Below are 19259 nucleotides of genomic sequence, written 5' to 3'. Positions count from 1 at the left end.
GGTCACACGACTGACATTAGATGACATTATTATGATGGCATGGTCATACGACTGACATTAGATGACATTACTGTGATGACATGGCCACACGACTGACATTAGATGACATTATTGTGATGGCATGGTCACACGACTGACATTAGATGACATTATTATGATGGCATGGTCATACGACTGACATTAGATGACATTATTGTGATGACATGGTCAGACGGCTGACATTAGATGACATTGATATAATGGCATGGTCACACGACTGACATTAGATGACATTAGTGTGATGGCATGGTCACACGACTGACATTAGATGACATTATTGTGATGGCAAGGTCATACGACTGACATTAGATGACATTATTGTGATGGCATGGTCATAAGACTGACATTATATGACATTACTGTGATGACATGGTCAGATGGCTGATATATTAAACATAAACCAGAAATAACGAATAATATCTTTATAAAATGAAAGAGGAAAAAAAGAATAAGCATCCATTTGAAATTTTAGAGAACTTAAACTGTCCTTTTAATCAAGCACGTATTTAGACGTATATATATATATACGTCCATGTTTTGATCAACAAATTACAAAACAAACAAGAAATATCTTTAAAAAAGATAAACGGCATAGTTTTATGCTGGTAATGCCAAACTGCTGGTGTAATAAATTAACGAACTAATTAATAAATGCGCAGTTTCAGCACGGATAACAAAATTATATCAGTTTGAATCATTTTTGGTGATAATAAGACTGCATTTGAATCAGGAATATGATTTTATTGATGTGTCATTTGAATAGATACATCCACTTATTCAGCTTGCATTCAATCTTAACTTTGGTTCGTTTTTAACTGCATGTCTGCATTTTGCATTTACCGCTCCATTGACCAATCACATACTTCATCTTGACCAGTAACGCCACCTGTCGTGTCATATCCGGGAACAAAAGAAAATGATACGGCTATGCCGAACTAGGTCTTATTTAAAAAGAAACACGCTCTGATGACGAATTTTCTTCAAACACTGTAAAGTCCAAGTCTGCTCTGACCACTATGACCGACCGCCGCGACATCACCAATCATTTTACAGAAGGCCCAAACAGGAAATATGTATGTATACTTTACAATGCTACTTTAACGTAGTTACTAAAATAATTATACACATATTGTGTATAATATATATGGCTCTGGAATTAGTATGACAATATATTATCCAAGTATTCTGAGTTTCCCCATTGATATAGCGTGCACATCTTAAGCGAATACTCTCACAAATGACACCCTGGTGTTATATGAACACTTTGACTTACTATGTCTGAAACTCTACCTGACTTACTATGTCTAAAATTCTACTTTACTATGCCTTGAATCTCCACTTGGCATACTAATCCTTGGAACTCTACTCGATTTACTCTGTCTGAAACTCTACTTGATTTACTGTCTGAAACTCTACTTGACTTACTGTCTGAAACTCTACTTGATTTACTATGTCTGAAACTCTACTTGACTTACTCTGTCTGAAACTCTACTTGACTAACTGTCTGAAACTCTACTTGACTTACTCTGTCTGAAACTCTACTTGACTTACTCTGTCTGAAACTCTACTTGACTTACTGTCTGAAACTTTACTTGACTTACTGTCTGAAACTCTACTTGACTTACTGTCTGAAACTCTACTTGATTTACTGTCTGAAACTCTACTTGACTTACTCTGTCTGAAACTCTACTTGACTTACTGTCTGAAACTCTACTTGACTTACTGTCTGAAACTCTACTTGACTTACTGTCTGAAACTCTACTTGATTTACTGTCTGAAACTCTACTTGATTTACTGTCTGAAACTCTACTTGACTTACTCTCTGAAACTCTACTTGACTTACTCTGTCTGAAACTCTACTTGACTTACTGTCTGAAACTCTACTTGACTTACTGTCTGAAACTCTACTTGACTTACTGTCTGAAACTCTACTTGACTTACTGTCTGAAACTCTACTTGACTTACTGTCTGAAACTCTACTTGATTTACTGTCTGAAACTCTACTTGACTTACTGTCTGAAACTCTACTTGATTTACTGTCTGAAACTCTACTTGATTTACTATGTCTGAAACTCTACTTGATTTACTGTCTGAAACTCTACTTGACTTACTGTCTGAAACTCTACTTGACTTACTGTCTGAAACTCTACTTGACTTACTGTCTGAAACTCTACTTGACTTACTGTCTGAAACTCTACTTGATTTACTGTCTGAAACTCTACTTGACTTACTGTCTGAAACTCTACTTGATTTACTATGTCTGAAACTCTACTTGATTTACTATGTCTGAAACTCTACTTGATTTACTATGTCTGAAACTCTACTTGACTTACTGTCTGAAACTCTACTTGATTTACTATGTCTGAAACTCTACTTGACTTACTGTCTGAAACTCTACTTGACTTACTGTCTGAAACTCTACTTGATTTACTATGTCTGAAACTCTACTTGATTTACTATGTCTGAAACTCTACTCGATTTACTCTGTTTGAAACTCTACTTGATTTACTGTCTGAAACAGGGGCCGCGGTGGCCGAGTGGTTAAGGTGTACCGACACTTTATCACTAGCCCTCCACCTCTGGGTTGCGAGTTCGAAACCTACGTGGGGCAGTTGCCAGGTACTGATCGTAGGCCGGTGGTTTTTCTCTGGGTACTCCGGCTTTCCTCCACCTCAAAAACCTGGCACGTCCTTAAATGACCCTGGCTGTTAATAGGACGTTAAACAAAAACAAACCAAACTGTCTGAAACTCTACTTGACTTACTGTCTGAAACTCTACTTGATTTACTGTCTGAAACTCTACTCGATTTACTCTGTCTGAAACTCTACTTGACTTACTGTCTGAAACTCTACTTGATTTACTGTCTGAAACTCTACTTGATTTACTATGTCTGAAACTCTACTTGACTTACTGTCTGAAACTCTACTTGATTTACTGTCTGAAACTCTACTTGACTTACTCTGTCTGAAACTCTACTTGACTTACTGTCTGAAACTCTACTTGACTTACTGTCTGAAACTCTACTTGACTTACTGTCTGAAACTCTACTTGATTTACTGTCTGAAACTCTACTTGATTTACTGTCTGAAACTCTACTTGACTTACTCTCTGAAACTCTACTTGACTTACTCTGTCTGAAACTCTACTTGACTTACTGTCTGAAACTCTACTTGACTTACTGTCTGAAACTCTACTTGACTTACTGTCTGAAACTCTACTTGACTTACTGTCTGAAACTCTACTTGACTTACTGTCTGAAACTCTACTTGATTTACTGTCTGAAACTCTACTTGACTTACTGTCTGAAACTCTACTTGATTTACTGTCTGAAACTCTACTTGATTTACTATGTCTGAAACTCTACTTGATTTACTGTCTGAAACTCTACTTGACTTACTGTCTGAAACTCTACTTGACTTACTGTCTGAAACTCTACTTGACTTACTGTCTGAAACTCTACTTGACTTACTGTCTGAAACTCTACTTGATTTACTGTCTGAAACTCTACTTGACTTACTGTCTGAAACTCTACTTGATTTACTATGTCTGAAACTCTACTTGATTTACTATGTCTGAAACTCTACTTGATTTACTATGTCTGAAACTCTACTTGACTTACTGTCTGAAACTCTACTTGATTTACTATGTCTGAAACTCTACTTGACTTACTGTCTGAAACTCTACTTGACTTACTGTCTGAAACTCTACTTGATTTACTATGTCTGAAACTCTACTTGATTTACTGTCTGAAACTCTACTCGATTTACTCTGTTTGAAACTCTACTTGATTTACTGTCTGAAACTCTACTTGACTTACTGTCTGAAACTCTACTTGATTAACTGTCTGAAACTCTACTCGATTTACTCTGTCTGAAACTCTACTTGACTTACTGTCTGAAACTCTACTTGATTTACTGTCTGAAACTCTACTTGATTTACTATGTCTGAAACTCTACTTGATTTACTGTCTGAAACTCTACTTGACTTACTGTCTGAAACTCTACTTGACTTACTGTCTGAAACTCTACTTGACTTACTGTCTGAAACTCTACTTGATTTACTATGTCTGAAACTCTACTTGACTTACTATGTCTGAAACTCTACTTCACTTACTCTGTCTGAAACTCTACTTGACTTACTGTCTGAAACTCTACTTGACTTACTGTCTGAAACTCTACTTGACTTACTGTCTGAAACTCTACTTGACTTACTGTCTGAAACTCTACTTGACTTACTATGTCTGAGACTCTACTTGACTTACTGTCTGAAACTCTACTTGACTTACTATGTCTGAAACTCTACTTGACTTACTGTCTGAAACTCTACTTGACTTACTGTCTGAAACTCTACTTGACTTACTGTCTGAAACTCTACTTGATTTACTGTCTGAAACTCTACTTGACTTACTGTCTGAAACTCTACTTGATTTACTGTCTGAAACTCTACTTGACTTACTGTCTGAAACTCTACTTGACTTACTGTCTGAAACTCTACTTGACTTACTATGTCTGAAACTCTACTTGACTTACTGTCTGAAACTCTACTTGACTAACAATGTCCAAAACTCTGCTTGACTGATACTTTGTCATAACACTCTTCTTTACTTACAATAAAGACTTTTTCGTTTTGGAACATGTATTATCAGAAAACTTCGATCATGTAGATACTGCTATCTGAATTCTTATTAAAGATTACGATCTGCAAAGCATGATGCCTAGGCAACTCCCTGAACATCAATGCACTCATCAATGTTACCAAAGATCATTTCCCGGTTAAAAATTATAAATATATTCAACTGTTTAGTAGAGGGCATTTAAAAAAAAAAAGTTGGAGAAATCGGAAATCTCTTCTGGAACTATAATTATATAACCAACAATAAAACAGTATCTTTTATTATTACTTATATTTATATTTTTTTAGTATTTTCACACGTATTATGTCTTTATTTTTATAGTTACATTTAATGATATAACTAATCATCATTATTATCATTACCTATAATCTTGATATAAACATTACTAATTTTTTGGTATCAGTTGGCAACTTATAGATTATATTTGTAGACTTATTCATTCTTTTATTACTTTGGCCGTTCAATGTTTTATGTCTTATTCATAATCACTTGACCAATTAAACAAGTCCATGGGCTCTCTGGATATTTATACATTACAAAAAATGTATATCATGAAACCGTACTCCTCTTTGATCTTTTCTGTCTACTCTCTCTCTCCATTTTCTTTTGGTTTACCCGTTCTCTTTTCCCAGATGTGCATACAAATATCTTATAATATGCATGTATGTTTTTTTTAAGATATGAATGACAACCATGGATGCTGATGTTTTGATCGTTGACGACGACGACGATGATGATGATAATGTCTGGAAGTAAACGTAACATTCGTAGAGATACATTGTATGCATATGTCTCCCAAAATTTAAAAATAACGGAACTACCGTAATACTAATACCCAGGTGTCATTATCTCATATGGTATATTTTATATATGTAAAAGTGCAATGCTGACTGATGTATATTGACTTAAATAGTGATTGATGCATGCCCCATACTGCGAGAGCCCTAAAGTCATCGAACATCCATGATTAACCTTACCGATGTCGATTACAATCAATCACACATTATATCGTAACCCATAAAATAAATAATACGGCCCGACGCTGGTGCGAGTCGTCTACATACAGTACTATAGTCTACTACTTGTACATAAGGAGCTGTGATATCTTGTACAGATATGAAAAGTTAATGAGATTTCAGATATAACATTTTCATTATTACCAGTAAGTCCTATTCAGATTTGAGCGAAATTAAAACGCCTTTTTTCTAAATCAAAGTGACACGCACGTCTAAATTAAAATGACACACACTTCAAGTGTATGTATTCAATGATTCGTTCTTTAAGCTACCTGTTACACTAAGTGTATTCACTAGACCAAAGTGATACCTTAACACAACGTAACATCGCACAATGAGTGAAAATATTCAGTATATTAATGAATATAAAACCCCTTTCTTTCGCTTTAAAACCCATTCGATACAGTCTAACGAACCAAGTGTCAGTTTACGTCCGACCTACTCACACCTATTTACCTGGATACTAACTAATTACAGGTGTAGCCGTATACTGTAATACCTATAAACAGGTTTATTTAGGGACTTGGCACCCCTAGGGAGCCTGTGGAGCAGGGATTGTGTTCTTGGTAAGAGGATCATAATCGAGATTTCGTGCTCGGGCGATGAAAAACAGACATGCCCACAACGGATGTTTTCAACCAAACAAACTGCTTTCTTTTCTTCAAAATGGATTGCCATTCGACAGGTAACGCCACACTCAGACTTAAGTCGTGTTTGTGCAAATACGGATTTATTATTTGATAAGAGATCATAATGAAAAATAAATATATAAACGAGTTCTATCTGGAATCACGTGGATGATGTGAACGGTTTACTTACAGTATTACGGTTTGTTTTCCTAACGGATGAAGTGTACACACCTGATCTACGTACATGTCCACCTGTTTTCACGGCCATGTTCTGATTTAAGTGCGTCATGTCGTTTTTATTTATTTTACAACTTACATACAAGTATCTCAGTTTACGTGATCACAGAAGAAAAAAAATCTAATTGATTCTGAGCTATCAGTGACCAAACTTTTTCGTTTCGCCGACAGACGAGACGGGATATTAGAGAACAGCTGGTGTGTTTTGTAATCCATTAGCGGACATCTCGACTATATCCTGGAATTTTACGCAATAGTTTTGACATATAAAAATACGGATATTCTCTGACGTTGTTCAATAGCAAAATGACAAGTATAGACACGGTATCTCATTTTGCATTATGAAACTATTCTGTCAACGTCTCTACATTGTGTTATAATGAAGTTATTGGAGCCATACTGTCCATTTTGTCGATGATATGACAGAGTAAACATTGAGGAAACAATTGCTTTAATAACGACCTTTTAGGACAAGCTAAAGATGTCGACCGCCACAGTTTCAAATATGAAGTATTTCAACGCGATGTTTTCAAATCGTCGTAATGAACACAGACTACGAGAACAGGAAGTGAGACTGGAGGTTCAGCAGCGTAAGAGTATCACCAAGATGTGGCAACAAAAGTACAACCTTCTGGACGAACTCGTCCAGATCAATGTCCGAACACCTCGGTACAAGCCCTCAACTGACGTTAATGACGGCGACGATACTCCTGACGCTAGCACCATAAGTCTGGGGAATGTCAACATTGACGCTAAACTTTTCGCCACGAAACCTACATCAGTCGGAGGCAAAGCAAAATTTCAGGCGGAAAGGATTAAAGTGGCTCCTTTGATAGACGTGGTTGGAACGGAAGCTATCTGTTATCCGAACAGAGAGGCCAAAAAAGGCCGACACGTGCCCCTGCCCTATCAGACCAGCAGGCGAATGGAGGCTGTGAAAAGTCATCATATTGCACTGGATAACCTGCGGTCACACAAAGGATCTCGATACCTGACTAACAAGCCAAATCTATTCCATGTTCAAAAACCGAAGGTGGACGCCATTCACAGACCTGTGACAACCGCTGGAAGGTCACGAGTACCTCAGCACACGTCCGGACCATTTGCCAAGAAACGACCAAAAACTGCCATGTTGTAAATCGCACCGATCGTATGTGATATACTCCATTGAGTGTTTATTTGTAATTAAAAACATCTGGATAATTTAGAAATAGATCATTCTGGAGAGCAGAGGGAACTATTGAAGACACAGGTGCATTATTGTGAAAATATTGAATTTTTGTTTTGTTTTTTGTTTGTTATTATGTGCAATATTGTCTGCCGTGCAATGCTGAATACAAAAGGAAAACTATTATAGTGTGTATGGACAGATACTCTCTCATTACAAGCAAGTCCGGTAATGACACCATATCCTGTGTGGTTCTGATGGATTCATCACGCGCTGATTACTGACTTACAGATGTCATGGACACTTTTTAGCAGTTGTACAGCAATCGTTCGCTTTTTAAGATGTAAACAGACATTCTAGCTTAATTAGCTTGCATGAAACATGTTCTTTTTAATGATGAAAAATAAAATCTTATTTGTATCTTTTGATGGTACTTTAAACACAAATGTTCAAGAAATGTTTCCATTTACTCTAACAAAATCATATAAAGCACGATTGCTTTGTTATAATTATCGTTGTGTAGACATATACTGCAGCCATATTTGTTTTGGATGTTATGATTATGCGCCTTGTATTAATTAGCTCATTAAAATTCGGATAAACATATTTCAGAAGGAAGTTGAGATATGGTTCGTGTCAACCTCTGTTGTAGGTCTATACATGCTATCTCTTGTATTGGTTAGATAAACTGGTTAGAAATGTGGTAATTAAAGGGGAATACAATCTTTATTAACATAAATTTCAATAAAATCTCGATTTAAACGAACGTGTCAGTATTTAAACAGATAACATTAACTACGCACTCTATCGAATACAGCAAGATACATGAAATTTATGCATTACTTAATATTTTTATATACCTTATGTGATTCCTTTTGATCGGTGGGAGATATTTTAAGGTAAATAATGAACTCAAACAGAATATGCGACTATGATATCCATTTCTAGATACTGGCAATGGACCGATCTATAAACCTAACAGTAAACCATCGACGTACATATATAGGTAACTTTGCATATCCGGGTATGCATGTACCTTTAAAATTGTGTTTTTAACTTGTATCTCAATATATCTCTGGAATCTGTGAATGTTAAGAAGGTCTGCACACAATCTAAAGTTGTTGTCTCTTGGAGTTTAGGTGACTCAACTATTCTGTAAACATGCTAAGTATTCTTCTGATACTTCAGTACCTTATTACCTCTTTTCACATTGCTTGGGTATTTTCTTTTTCATGTTTTGTTAAAGAACCTAATTTGTGAAGGATTAAAGGGTTCGGAAGTCCCCTTTTTATTTCTGAGGCACATATACTTTAAACATACGACAACAGAACGACTTTTACTTATTGCATTGTTTGTAGATCAGACCCCGGTTTCATCAACGTACACCAACTTAAACTGTCCATACGAAAGCATAACTGGGATTTAAGGTTAATATAAGTGAAAGAACTTTCCTTTAATACTGGCCTATGGACATTTTAAAATCATAACGCTAATGAATCTGGGGTTTGGTTACCTGTCGGTATAACTGGGATTTGGTCTTTACCTGTCGGTATAACTGGGATTTGGTCTTTACCTGTCGGTATAACTGGAGTTGTAGTCTTTACCTGTCGGTATAACTGGGGTGTAGTCTTTACCTGTCGGTATAACTGGGGTGTGGTCTTTACCTGTCGGTATAACTGGGGTGTGGTCTTTACCTGTCGGTATAACTGGGGTGTAGTCTTTACCTGTCGGTATAACTGGGGCCTAGTCTTTACCTGTCGGTATAACTGGGGTGTAGTCTTTACCTGTCGGTATAACAGGGGTGTAGTCTTTACCTGTCGGTATAACTGGGGTCTAGTCTTTACCTGTCGGTATAACTGGGGTGTAGTCTTTACCTGTCGGTATAACTGGGGTGTGGTCTTTACCTGTCGGTATAACTGGGGTGTAGTCTTTATCTGTCGGTATAACTGGGGTGTAGTCTTTGCCTGTCGGTATAACTGGGGTGTAGTCTATACCTGTCGGTATAACTGGGGTGTAGTCTTTACCTGTCGGTATAACTGGAGTGTGGTCTTTACCTGTCGGTATAACTGGGGTGTAGTCTTTACCTGTCGGTATAACTGGGGTGTAGTCTTTACCTGTCGGCATAACTGGGGTGTAGTCTTTACCTGTCAGTATAACTGGGGTGTAGTCTTTACCTGTCAGTATAACTGGGGTGTAGTCTTTACCTGTCAGTATAACTGGGGTGTAGTCTTTACCTGTCGGTATAACTGGGGTGTAGTCTTTACCTGTCGGTATAACTGGGGTGTAGTCTTATAAAAACTGGGGTGTGGTCTTTACCTGTCGGTATAACTGGGGTGTGGTCTTTACCTGTCAGTATAACTGGGGTGTAGTCTTTACCTGTCAGTATAACTGGGGTGTAGTCTTTACCTGTCGGTATAACTGGGGTGTAGTCTTTACCTGTCGGTATAACTGGGGTGTAGTCTTATAAAAACTGGGGTGTGGTCTTTACCTGTCGGTATAACTGGGGTGTGGTCTTATAAAAACTGGGGTGTAGTCTTTACCTGTCGGTATAACTGGGGTGTGGTCTTATAAAAACTGGGGTGTGGTCTTTACCTGTCGGTATAACTGGGGTGTGGTCTTTACCTGTCGGTATAACTGGGGTGTGGTCTTTACCTGTCGGTATAACTGGGGTGTAGTCTTTACCTGTCGGTATAACTGGGGTGTGGTCTTTACCTGTCGGTATAACTGGGGTGTAGTCTTTACCTGTCGGCATAACTGAGGTGTAGGTCTTTACCTGTCGGTATAACTGGGGTGTGGTCTTTACCTGTCGGTATAACTGGGGTGTGGTCTTTACCTGTCGGTATAACTGGGGTGTGGTCTTTACCTGTCGGTATAACTGGGGTGTGGTCTTATAAAAACTGGGGTGTGGTCTTTACCTGTCGGTATAACTGGGGTGTGGTCTTTACCTGTCGGTATAACTGGGGTGTAGTCTTTACCTGTCGGTATAACTGGGGTGTAGTCTTTACCTGTCGGTATAACTGGGGTGTGAGTCTTTACCTGTCGGTATAACTGGGGTGTGAGTCTTTACCTGTCGGTATAACTGGGGGTGTAGTCTTTACCTGTCGGTATAACTGGGGTGTAGGTCTTTACCTGTCGGTATAACTGGGGTGTAGGTCTTTACCTGTCGGTATAACTGGGTTGTAGTCTTTACCTGTCGGTATAAACTGGGGTGTGGTCTTTACCTGTCGGTATAACTGGGGTGTGGTCTTTACCTGTCGGTATAACTGGGGTGTGGTCTTTACCTGTCGGTATAACTGGGGTGTGGTCTTTACCTGTCGGTATAACTGGGGTGTGGTCTTTACCTGTCGGTATAACTGGGGTGTAGTCTTTACCTGTCGGTATAACTGGGGTGTAGTCTTTACCTGTCGGTATAACTGGGGTGTGGTCTTTACCTGTCGGTATAACTGGGGTGTAGTCTTTACCTGTCGGTATAACTGGGGTGTAGTCTTTACCTGTCGGTATAACTGGGGTGTAGTCTTTACCTGTCGGTATAACTGGGGTGTAGTCTTTACCTGTCGGTATAACTGGGGTGTAGTCTTTACCTGTCGGTATAACTGGGGTGTAGTCTTTACCTGTCGGGTATAACTGGGGTGTAGTCTTTACCTGTCGGTATAACTGGGGTGTGGTCTTTACCTGTCGGTATAACTGGGGTGTGGTCTTTACCTGTCGGTATAACTGGGGTGTAGTCTTTACCTGTCGGTATAACTGGGGTGTAGTCTTTACCTGTCGGTATAACTGGGGTGTAGTCTTTACCTGTCGGTATAACTGGGGTGTAGTCTTTACCTGTCGGTATAACTGGGGTGTGGTCTTTACCTGTCGGTATAACTGGGGTGTAGTCTTTACCTGTCGGTATAACTGGGGTGTGGTCTTTACCTGTCGGTATAACTGGGGTGTAGTCTTTACCTGTCGGTATAACTGGGGTGTGGTCTTTACCTGTCGGTATAACTGGGGTGTAGTCTTTACCTGTCGGTATAACTGGGGTGTAGTCTTTACCTGTCGGTATAACTGGGGTGTGGTCTTTACCTGTCGGTATAACTGGGGTGTGGTCTTTACCTGTCGGTATAACTGGGGTGTGGTCTTTACCTGTCGGTATAACTGGGGTGTAGTCTTTACCTGTCGGTATAACTGGGGTGTGGTCTTTACCTGTCGGTATAACTGGGGTGTAGTCTTTACCTGTCGGTATAACTGGGGTGTAGTCTTTACCTGTCGGTATAACTGGGGTGTAGGTCTTTACCTGTCGGTATAACTGGGGTGTAGGTCTTTACCTGTCGGTATAACTGGGGTGTAGTCTTTACCTGTCGGTATAACTGGGGTGTGGTCTTTACCTGTCGGTATAACTGGGGTGTAGTCTTTACCTGTCGGTATAACTGGGGTGTAGTCTTTACCTGTCGGTATAACTGGGGTGTAGTCTTTACCTGTCGGTATAACTGGGGTGTAGTCTTTACCTGTCGGTATAACTGGGGTGTGGTCTTTACCTGTCGGTATAACTGGGTGTAGTCTTTACCTGTCGGTATAACTGGGGTGTAGTCTTTACCTGTCGGTATAACTGGGGTGTAGTCTTTACCTGTCGGTATAACTGGGGTGTAGTCTTTACCTGTCGGTATAACTGGGGTGTAGTCTTTACCTGTCGGTATAACTGGGGATGTAGTCTTTACCTGTCGGTATAACTGGGGTGTAGTCTTTACCTGTCGGTATAACTGGAGGTGTGGTCCTTTACCTGTCGGTATAACTGGAGTGGTGGTCTTTACCTGTCGGTATAACTGGGTTGTAGTCTTTACTCTGTCGGTATAACTGGGGTGTAGTCTTTACCTGTCGGTATAACTGGGTGTAGTCTTTACCTGGCGTATAACTGGGGTGTATTCTTTACCTGTCGGTATAACTGGGGTGTAGTCTTTTACCTGTCGGTAGTAACTGGGGTGTAGTCTTACCTGTCGGTTATAACTGGGTGTAGTCTTTACCTGTCGGTATAACTGGGGTGTGTCTTTATCTGTCGGGTATAACTGGGGTGTAGTCTTTACCTGTCGGTATAACTGGGGTGTGGTCTTTACCTGTCGGTATAAACTGGGGTTGTAGTCTTACCTGTCGGTATAACTGGGTTGTAGTCTTTACCTGTCGGTATAACTGGGTTGTAGTCTTTACCTGTCGGTATAACTGGGGTGTAGTCTTTACCTGTCGGTATAACTGGGTTGTAGTCTTTACCTGTCGGTATAACTGGGGTGTAGTCTTTACCTGTCGGTATAACTGGGGTGTAGTCTTTACCTGTCGGTATAACTGGGGTGTAGTCTTTACCTGTCGGTATAACTGGGGTGTAGTCTTTACCTGTCGGTATAACTGGGGTGTAGTCTTTACCTGTCGGTATAACTGGAGTGTAGTCTTTACCTGTCGGTATAACTGGGGTGTAGTCTTTACCTGTCGGTATAACTGGGGTGTAGTCTTTACCTGTCGGTATAACTGGGGTGTAGTCTTTACCTGTCGGTATAACTGGGGTGTAGTCTTTTTATGTCGGTATAACTGGGGTGTAGTCTTTACCTGTCGGTATAACTGGGGTGTAGTCTTTACCTGTCGGTATAACTGGGGTGTAGTCTTTACCTGTCGGTATAACTGGGGTGTGGTATTTATCTGTCGGTATAACTGGGGTGTAGTCTTTACCTGTCGGTATAACTGGGGTGTAGTCTTTGCCTGTCGGTATAACTGGGGTGTAGTCTATACCTGTCGGTATAACTGGGGTGTAGTCTTTATCTGTCGGTATAACTGGAGTGTAGTAACTAATGAGAAAGCTGCACCATAATTTCGGTCACCGTCACAATTAAACGATTTTAAGGGTACGAGAACATATTGGTAGCTATGTGTAAGTGGTGTTATGCAAAAGTCTCGTAAACGTGGGTTTCTTCCTACAGTAAGAGCTCTCTCATACCGACACGTTTGCACGGCTGGAAGCGCGCGAGAGCTCTTACTGTAGGAAGAAACCCACGTGGTCGGGCAGGTGACCCCATACCTTGGCACGTCCAACCGGGGAATCGCATTCCAGAAAATGTGATGGATTAGCGTTAGCTGCATTTTTTATTTGTTTTCTCTTTACAAACTTAGATGTACAGAGAAAAACATATTTACTTCAATAAACAAAGCAAATTTGATGCATATGGAGGACCGAGCCTTTTGCATAACACCACATACACATAGCTGCCAATATGTTCTCAGAACCTTAAAATCTTCTAATTGTGACGGTGACCGAACTGATGGTGCAGCTTTCTCATTAGTTACGGAATTTATCGAAATTCGTCATGTCTTACGTCGTGTAATTACCATAGATATACTTCATTCATGTGACAAGTCTGTACATCTATTATACTAATAAAGAAGGTAAGTTTTCCGTGCTGTAGTTAAAAAGTTTAAGGGATTTCTATTTCCAATTGTCTAAATCTGAGATATACAGCACTCAATGAATATACACAGTGAAACAGTAGTACAGACTCAAAAGACCACGCATTTCGAGGTAGCCAAAGTAATGAAGTGGTAGATACTTTAACATTCATCTCTATTAAACATGTTCTTCTGTCGTGAGGAGTGAATTTAAAATTAGGGTAAAAAGATTTAAAGCTTTACCTCAATTTAACTACATGCAGTCTTGTCCACAAGTTTCTTGGTAACAAAACCAAATGAAAGGAAGAAGTAGGACTTAGTGGCATATCTTCATTTTCCCTGTGGTTCGCCCACATCCACGTACGCCACACCAACGTACGTCACACCAATTACGCCACACCCACGTGCTTCACACCCACGTACGCCATAACCACTTACGCCATAACCACTTACGCCACAACAACTTACGCCACACCCACTTACGCCATGACCACTTACGCCACACCCACTTACGCCACACCCACTTACGCCATGACCACTAACGCCACACCCACTTACGCCACACCCACTTACGCCATGACCACTTACGCCACACCCACTTACGCCACATCCACTTACGCCATGACCACTTACGCCACACCCACTTACGCCATGACCACTAACGCCACACCCACTTACGCCATGACCACTTACGCCACACCCACTAACGCCATGACCACTAACGCCACACCCACTTACGCCATGACCACTAACGCCACACCCACTTACGCCATGACCACTTACGCCACACCCACTTACGCCATGACCACTAACGCCACACCCACTTACGCCACACCCATTTGCGCCATGACCACTAACGCCACACCCACTTGCCCCCAGTGAAATAACACAATCTCAACTAAAAACGCTTAATGTCATTGGTCAAGCGCTGTTCCATCTGAAGCTGAAATACTTTTGTCTTTATTGAAAAGCCCTTTGAAATGTTTTTTTCTGCCCTTATTTTGTCACAACCTCTATTTACGCGATGTTTGTTTTCCTTAGTCTAAGAATGCTTCAGATGAAATATGGTTAAAATCAGCCCATTAATAATCCATGTGTAGGATAGCCAAACGATGTCTTTCGACTGAAGAGTACAACTCTAAAACCATGCTTCACTACTAGAGTTTTAAAATAAATCTCAACGACGGACGGACGACAAACACCACATCATGGCATTTTCTTGTTTTGTCCATAAGACCAGATATGGTAAAAATATATGAAAGAAAGCTCATTAGAAATACATGTACACAATAGACTCTGCTAGAATCCCTTTGGTAAAAAGGCCTACATATCCAAAACATTATTGAATATCTCCTTAATAAGTATAATATATATCTTCTGTATATCAACCTAAAGATATGTTTGAATGAACTTGTTAATGTAATAATGCTATTGGTATGAGTATGAGCAATGTTTGTGGTTATTGAAAATGTACATATTAGAGCTCATTATCTATAAATAGCACATAAACAGGTGAAACTATTCAAGCTTAACAACCCGGACTGTCATGGATGAGAGCCAGTTGATATGAATTGCTAATAAACTCAGTTCCGTAAATAACTGAATCAATAGAATCGTATGACTATGAATCTGGCAGCTTCTCAGATCAAACAAACTGCTGAACGATTTATATAGGCCTCGCCTGACGCATTATCCTGTTAAGTTTTGTAATAAATGTTGACATGAAATCAATCAGCTGGTTTGATCACTCATCTAAGACTTATAAGCTATTCAGTTTTATATATTTTCCTTTCAAATTCACTAAAATAGCGTGCGCCATACCCTATACTGGTAATTCATGTCTGAGAAAGATAACAGAGCTGTTATCAAAACGTCACTAGCAATAACTTTATTGGTTGTGTTAGATAACCTTTTATATAGATATTCATTAAAATAACATTATTTTGAAGAGTAGATACCAAGCGTTGTTGAATCGATCTCACATGGACACAATGTTGATAGCCTGTGTTGAGTGCTTGTTCAAGAACATCTACATGACTTCCTGGTCACATGGTTGATAAAGTAAAATATTTAAAAAAAAAAAAAAAAAAAAAAAAAAAAAAATACCCCCCCCCCCCCCCCCAAAAAAAACCCCCAACAACTAAAATATGAGACACCTTCGACACAAACAAAGCAAAGAAGGAAAAGGAGGTTCTAGGTTGTTCAAGGGCAGACATTTTATGGGTTTATAACATATGAATTACATCAAACAATTTGTAGGCATGACAGCTACTGAGGTATCGTTAGTGTAAAACAAATGTAGAATCCTAACCTGTAAACGAGACCGTCACGCTTGGATTATCTTTCAGCCTATATCTTCTCTGTAAGAAATCCACAGTAATAATGAAATCGCTATTTTCGTCTGAGAAAACAAATGATGACTATGGCAAGAAGAAGAAGAAGAAGAAGAAGAAGACCACCATAATTAATTGGCTGACATCGTTACAGCGCTTAGTACAGTGTAATTTACGTCGTGAAGATGTTGATACACATGGCAGCTGTGAAATACATACTCGTTAATAACTCGTTGTTATAGATAATATTGTTTACTAATATTTCTTTGACTACTCTGTAAATTCCAATAGGAGTTATGTCCCTTGCATAACATAATGCGTAACCATATAGCGGTCTTAAACGGGTTTACAACCGAATCTTACATTGCTCAGTATTGCATGTGACTTTGTTTACTCAAAGTACGTTTGTTGCTCTTTTACCTTGCCGTATGAAAAAAAGCAAAAAAAAAAAAAAAAAAAAAAAGAAAAAAGGGTTAAAACACATACCGTATGATGTATGTATTATATTTTGCTACGCACTCGTGCAAAATACCAAAATGTTAGCCACACTCATGAAATATATTTGGTGTTACTGAAGATACTGTTAGATATCCTCTATGTATTCAAAATGACACATTTTTGAAAGATATGTGATAGTAAGCCTTGGTCCCTATCACAATTGTCCTACAACGAAGAATGACTCAACACGGTTTAATTATCAGTATTCTGTATGTATTGTATTTGCTATTAAAGTCATATTTATATTTCCACTTGTGTTTTTATTTTGGTGGTTAATAGGCTTTGAACATTTCTGAAGCAATTTACAGGTTTGAATCCGCTCAAGTGTAGTTTTATTTTCTCCTTTCCCCACATATGTGTCATTTTAATATTCCCTATTCAAACAAGGGGTAGTCTATTATTTACTAGTATTTAGATAGTAAACTCACTTGTTATGCATATAGCTTGATGGATTATAATATAATTGTGTATTTATGTTTTGTATATGTAAAGCAAGTTTGTAAAAGAGAGAATTCTTTTAATGTATGCTTTTATATAAAAAACTAAACTTTTTGTTAAGCTGTATAGCGTTTCCATACCATCATCAAAATGTACGTATATACGGAACAGATATGTGACTTTTGTGAACGAGGTTTGGAAATGAACAGACACCCTATGGTTCGCTACTTTATTCAATACCGAGTATAAAAAATTGTTTAACAAAGCTAATCTTCCACCGGGTCTGCTGTTAGTAAAAGTGTTAGTTAAAATAAAAACAATGATTTATCACAGTCAATAAATGTACAAGTAAGATATTAACATAAGATGGATTAAAATTGCTAAAACGGTTGTGTTGATTAGGAACAGGTTGGTAAATGTAGAAGTTTTTAAGCGTAGACCCTGACCAGGATTCCTGTAATGCTTGTCAATGTGTAATATCGGTCCCATCCATTCTGTATGTAGGAGACAAGAAGCTTTAACGATAAGAATAACGCCGTTACTGATCTTGAAAATTTAGTCAACTCAGTATATTCTATTTGCTCTATTATATATGTCCTAATTCGCAACAAGCATATATTTTAGCTATTCTTTTCACCATGAAGAGCATCCCCTAAGAACAAATATGCATTTTCTGGTAATTTTAAAAGATGTCTGTCACTTCACATGGCGTTTCTGACGGTGGGGTCAAGGATGTCGACAGACAGTGCGAACTGTGGTGTGTGATGATGTAGAACATCATACTGGTGTTATTACGTTACATGATGTGAGAACGACTACCTAATTACTTCCTCGTTATCTCACGGTTTATTTACACGATGTGAGAACGACTACCTAATGACCTCCTCGTTATCTCACGGTTTATTTACACGATGTGAAAACGACTACCTAATAACCTCCACGTTATCTCACGGTTTATTTACACGATGTGAAAACGACTACCTAATAACCTCCACGTTATCTCACGGTTTATTTACACGATGTGAGAACGACTACCTAATAACCTCCACGTTATCTCACGGTTTATTTACATGATGTGAGAACGACTACCTAATTACTTCCTCGTTATCTCACGGTTTATTTACACGATGTGAGAACAACTACCTAATTACTTCCTCGTTATCTCACGGTTTATTTACACGATGTGAGAACAACTACCTAATTACTTCCACGTTATGTCACGGTTTATTTACACGATGTGAGAACGACTACCTAATTATTTCCAAGTTATCTCACGGTTTATTTACACGATGTGAGAACGACTACCTAATGATTTCCACGTTATCTCACGGTTTATTTACACGATGTGAGAACGACTACCTAATTACTGTCACGTTATGTCACGGTTTATTTACACGATGTGAGAACGACTACCTAATTACTGTCACGTTATCTCACGGTTTATTAACACGATGTGAGAACGACTACCTAATTACTTCCTCGTTATCTCACGGTTTATTTACACGATGTGAGAACGACTACCTAATTACTTCCTCGTTATCTCACGGTTTATTTACACGATGTGAGAACGACTACCTAATTACTTCCTCGTTATCTCACGGTTTATTTACACGATGTAAGAACAACTACCTAATTACTGTCACGTTATGTCACGGTTTATTTACACGATGTGAGAACGACTTCCTAATTACTGTCACGTTATCTCACGGTTTATTTACACGATGTGAGAACGACTACCTAATAACTTCCACGTTATGTCACGGTTTATTTACACGATGTGAGAACGACTACCTAATAACTTCCACGTTATGTCACGGTTTATTTACACGATGTGAGAACGACTACCTAATTAACTCAACGTTACCTCA

At 38.9% G+C, this 19259-nt stretch overlaps 1 protein-coding gene across 1 annotated transcript; it reads left to right on the top strand.

Moving 5' to 3' along the window:
* The first annotated feature begins 14608 nt into the window (after nucleotides 1-14608).
* LOC117322691 (adhesive plaque matrix protein-like) lies at nucleotides 14609-15004 on the top strand. The gene has a single exon (XM_033877630.1). It carries the CDS (start codon nucleotides 14609-14611, stop codon nucleotides 15002-15004), a length of 396 nt encoding a protein of 131 aa, XP_033733521.1.
* Nucleotides 15005-19259: the final 4255 nt, after the last annotated feature.

Source organism: Pecten maximus, chromosome 3, assembly GCF_902652985.1.
Source record: "Pecten maximus chromosome 3, xPecMax1.1, whole genome shotgun sequence".
In the NCBI taxonomy this organism is placed as follows: Eukaryota; Metazoa; Mollusca; class Bivalvia; order Pectinida; family Pectinidae; genus Pecten; species Pecten maximus.
Note: the sequence above shows the minus strand (reverse complement) of the source record. Positions and strands in the feature narration are given on the sequence as shown.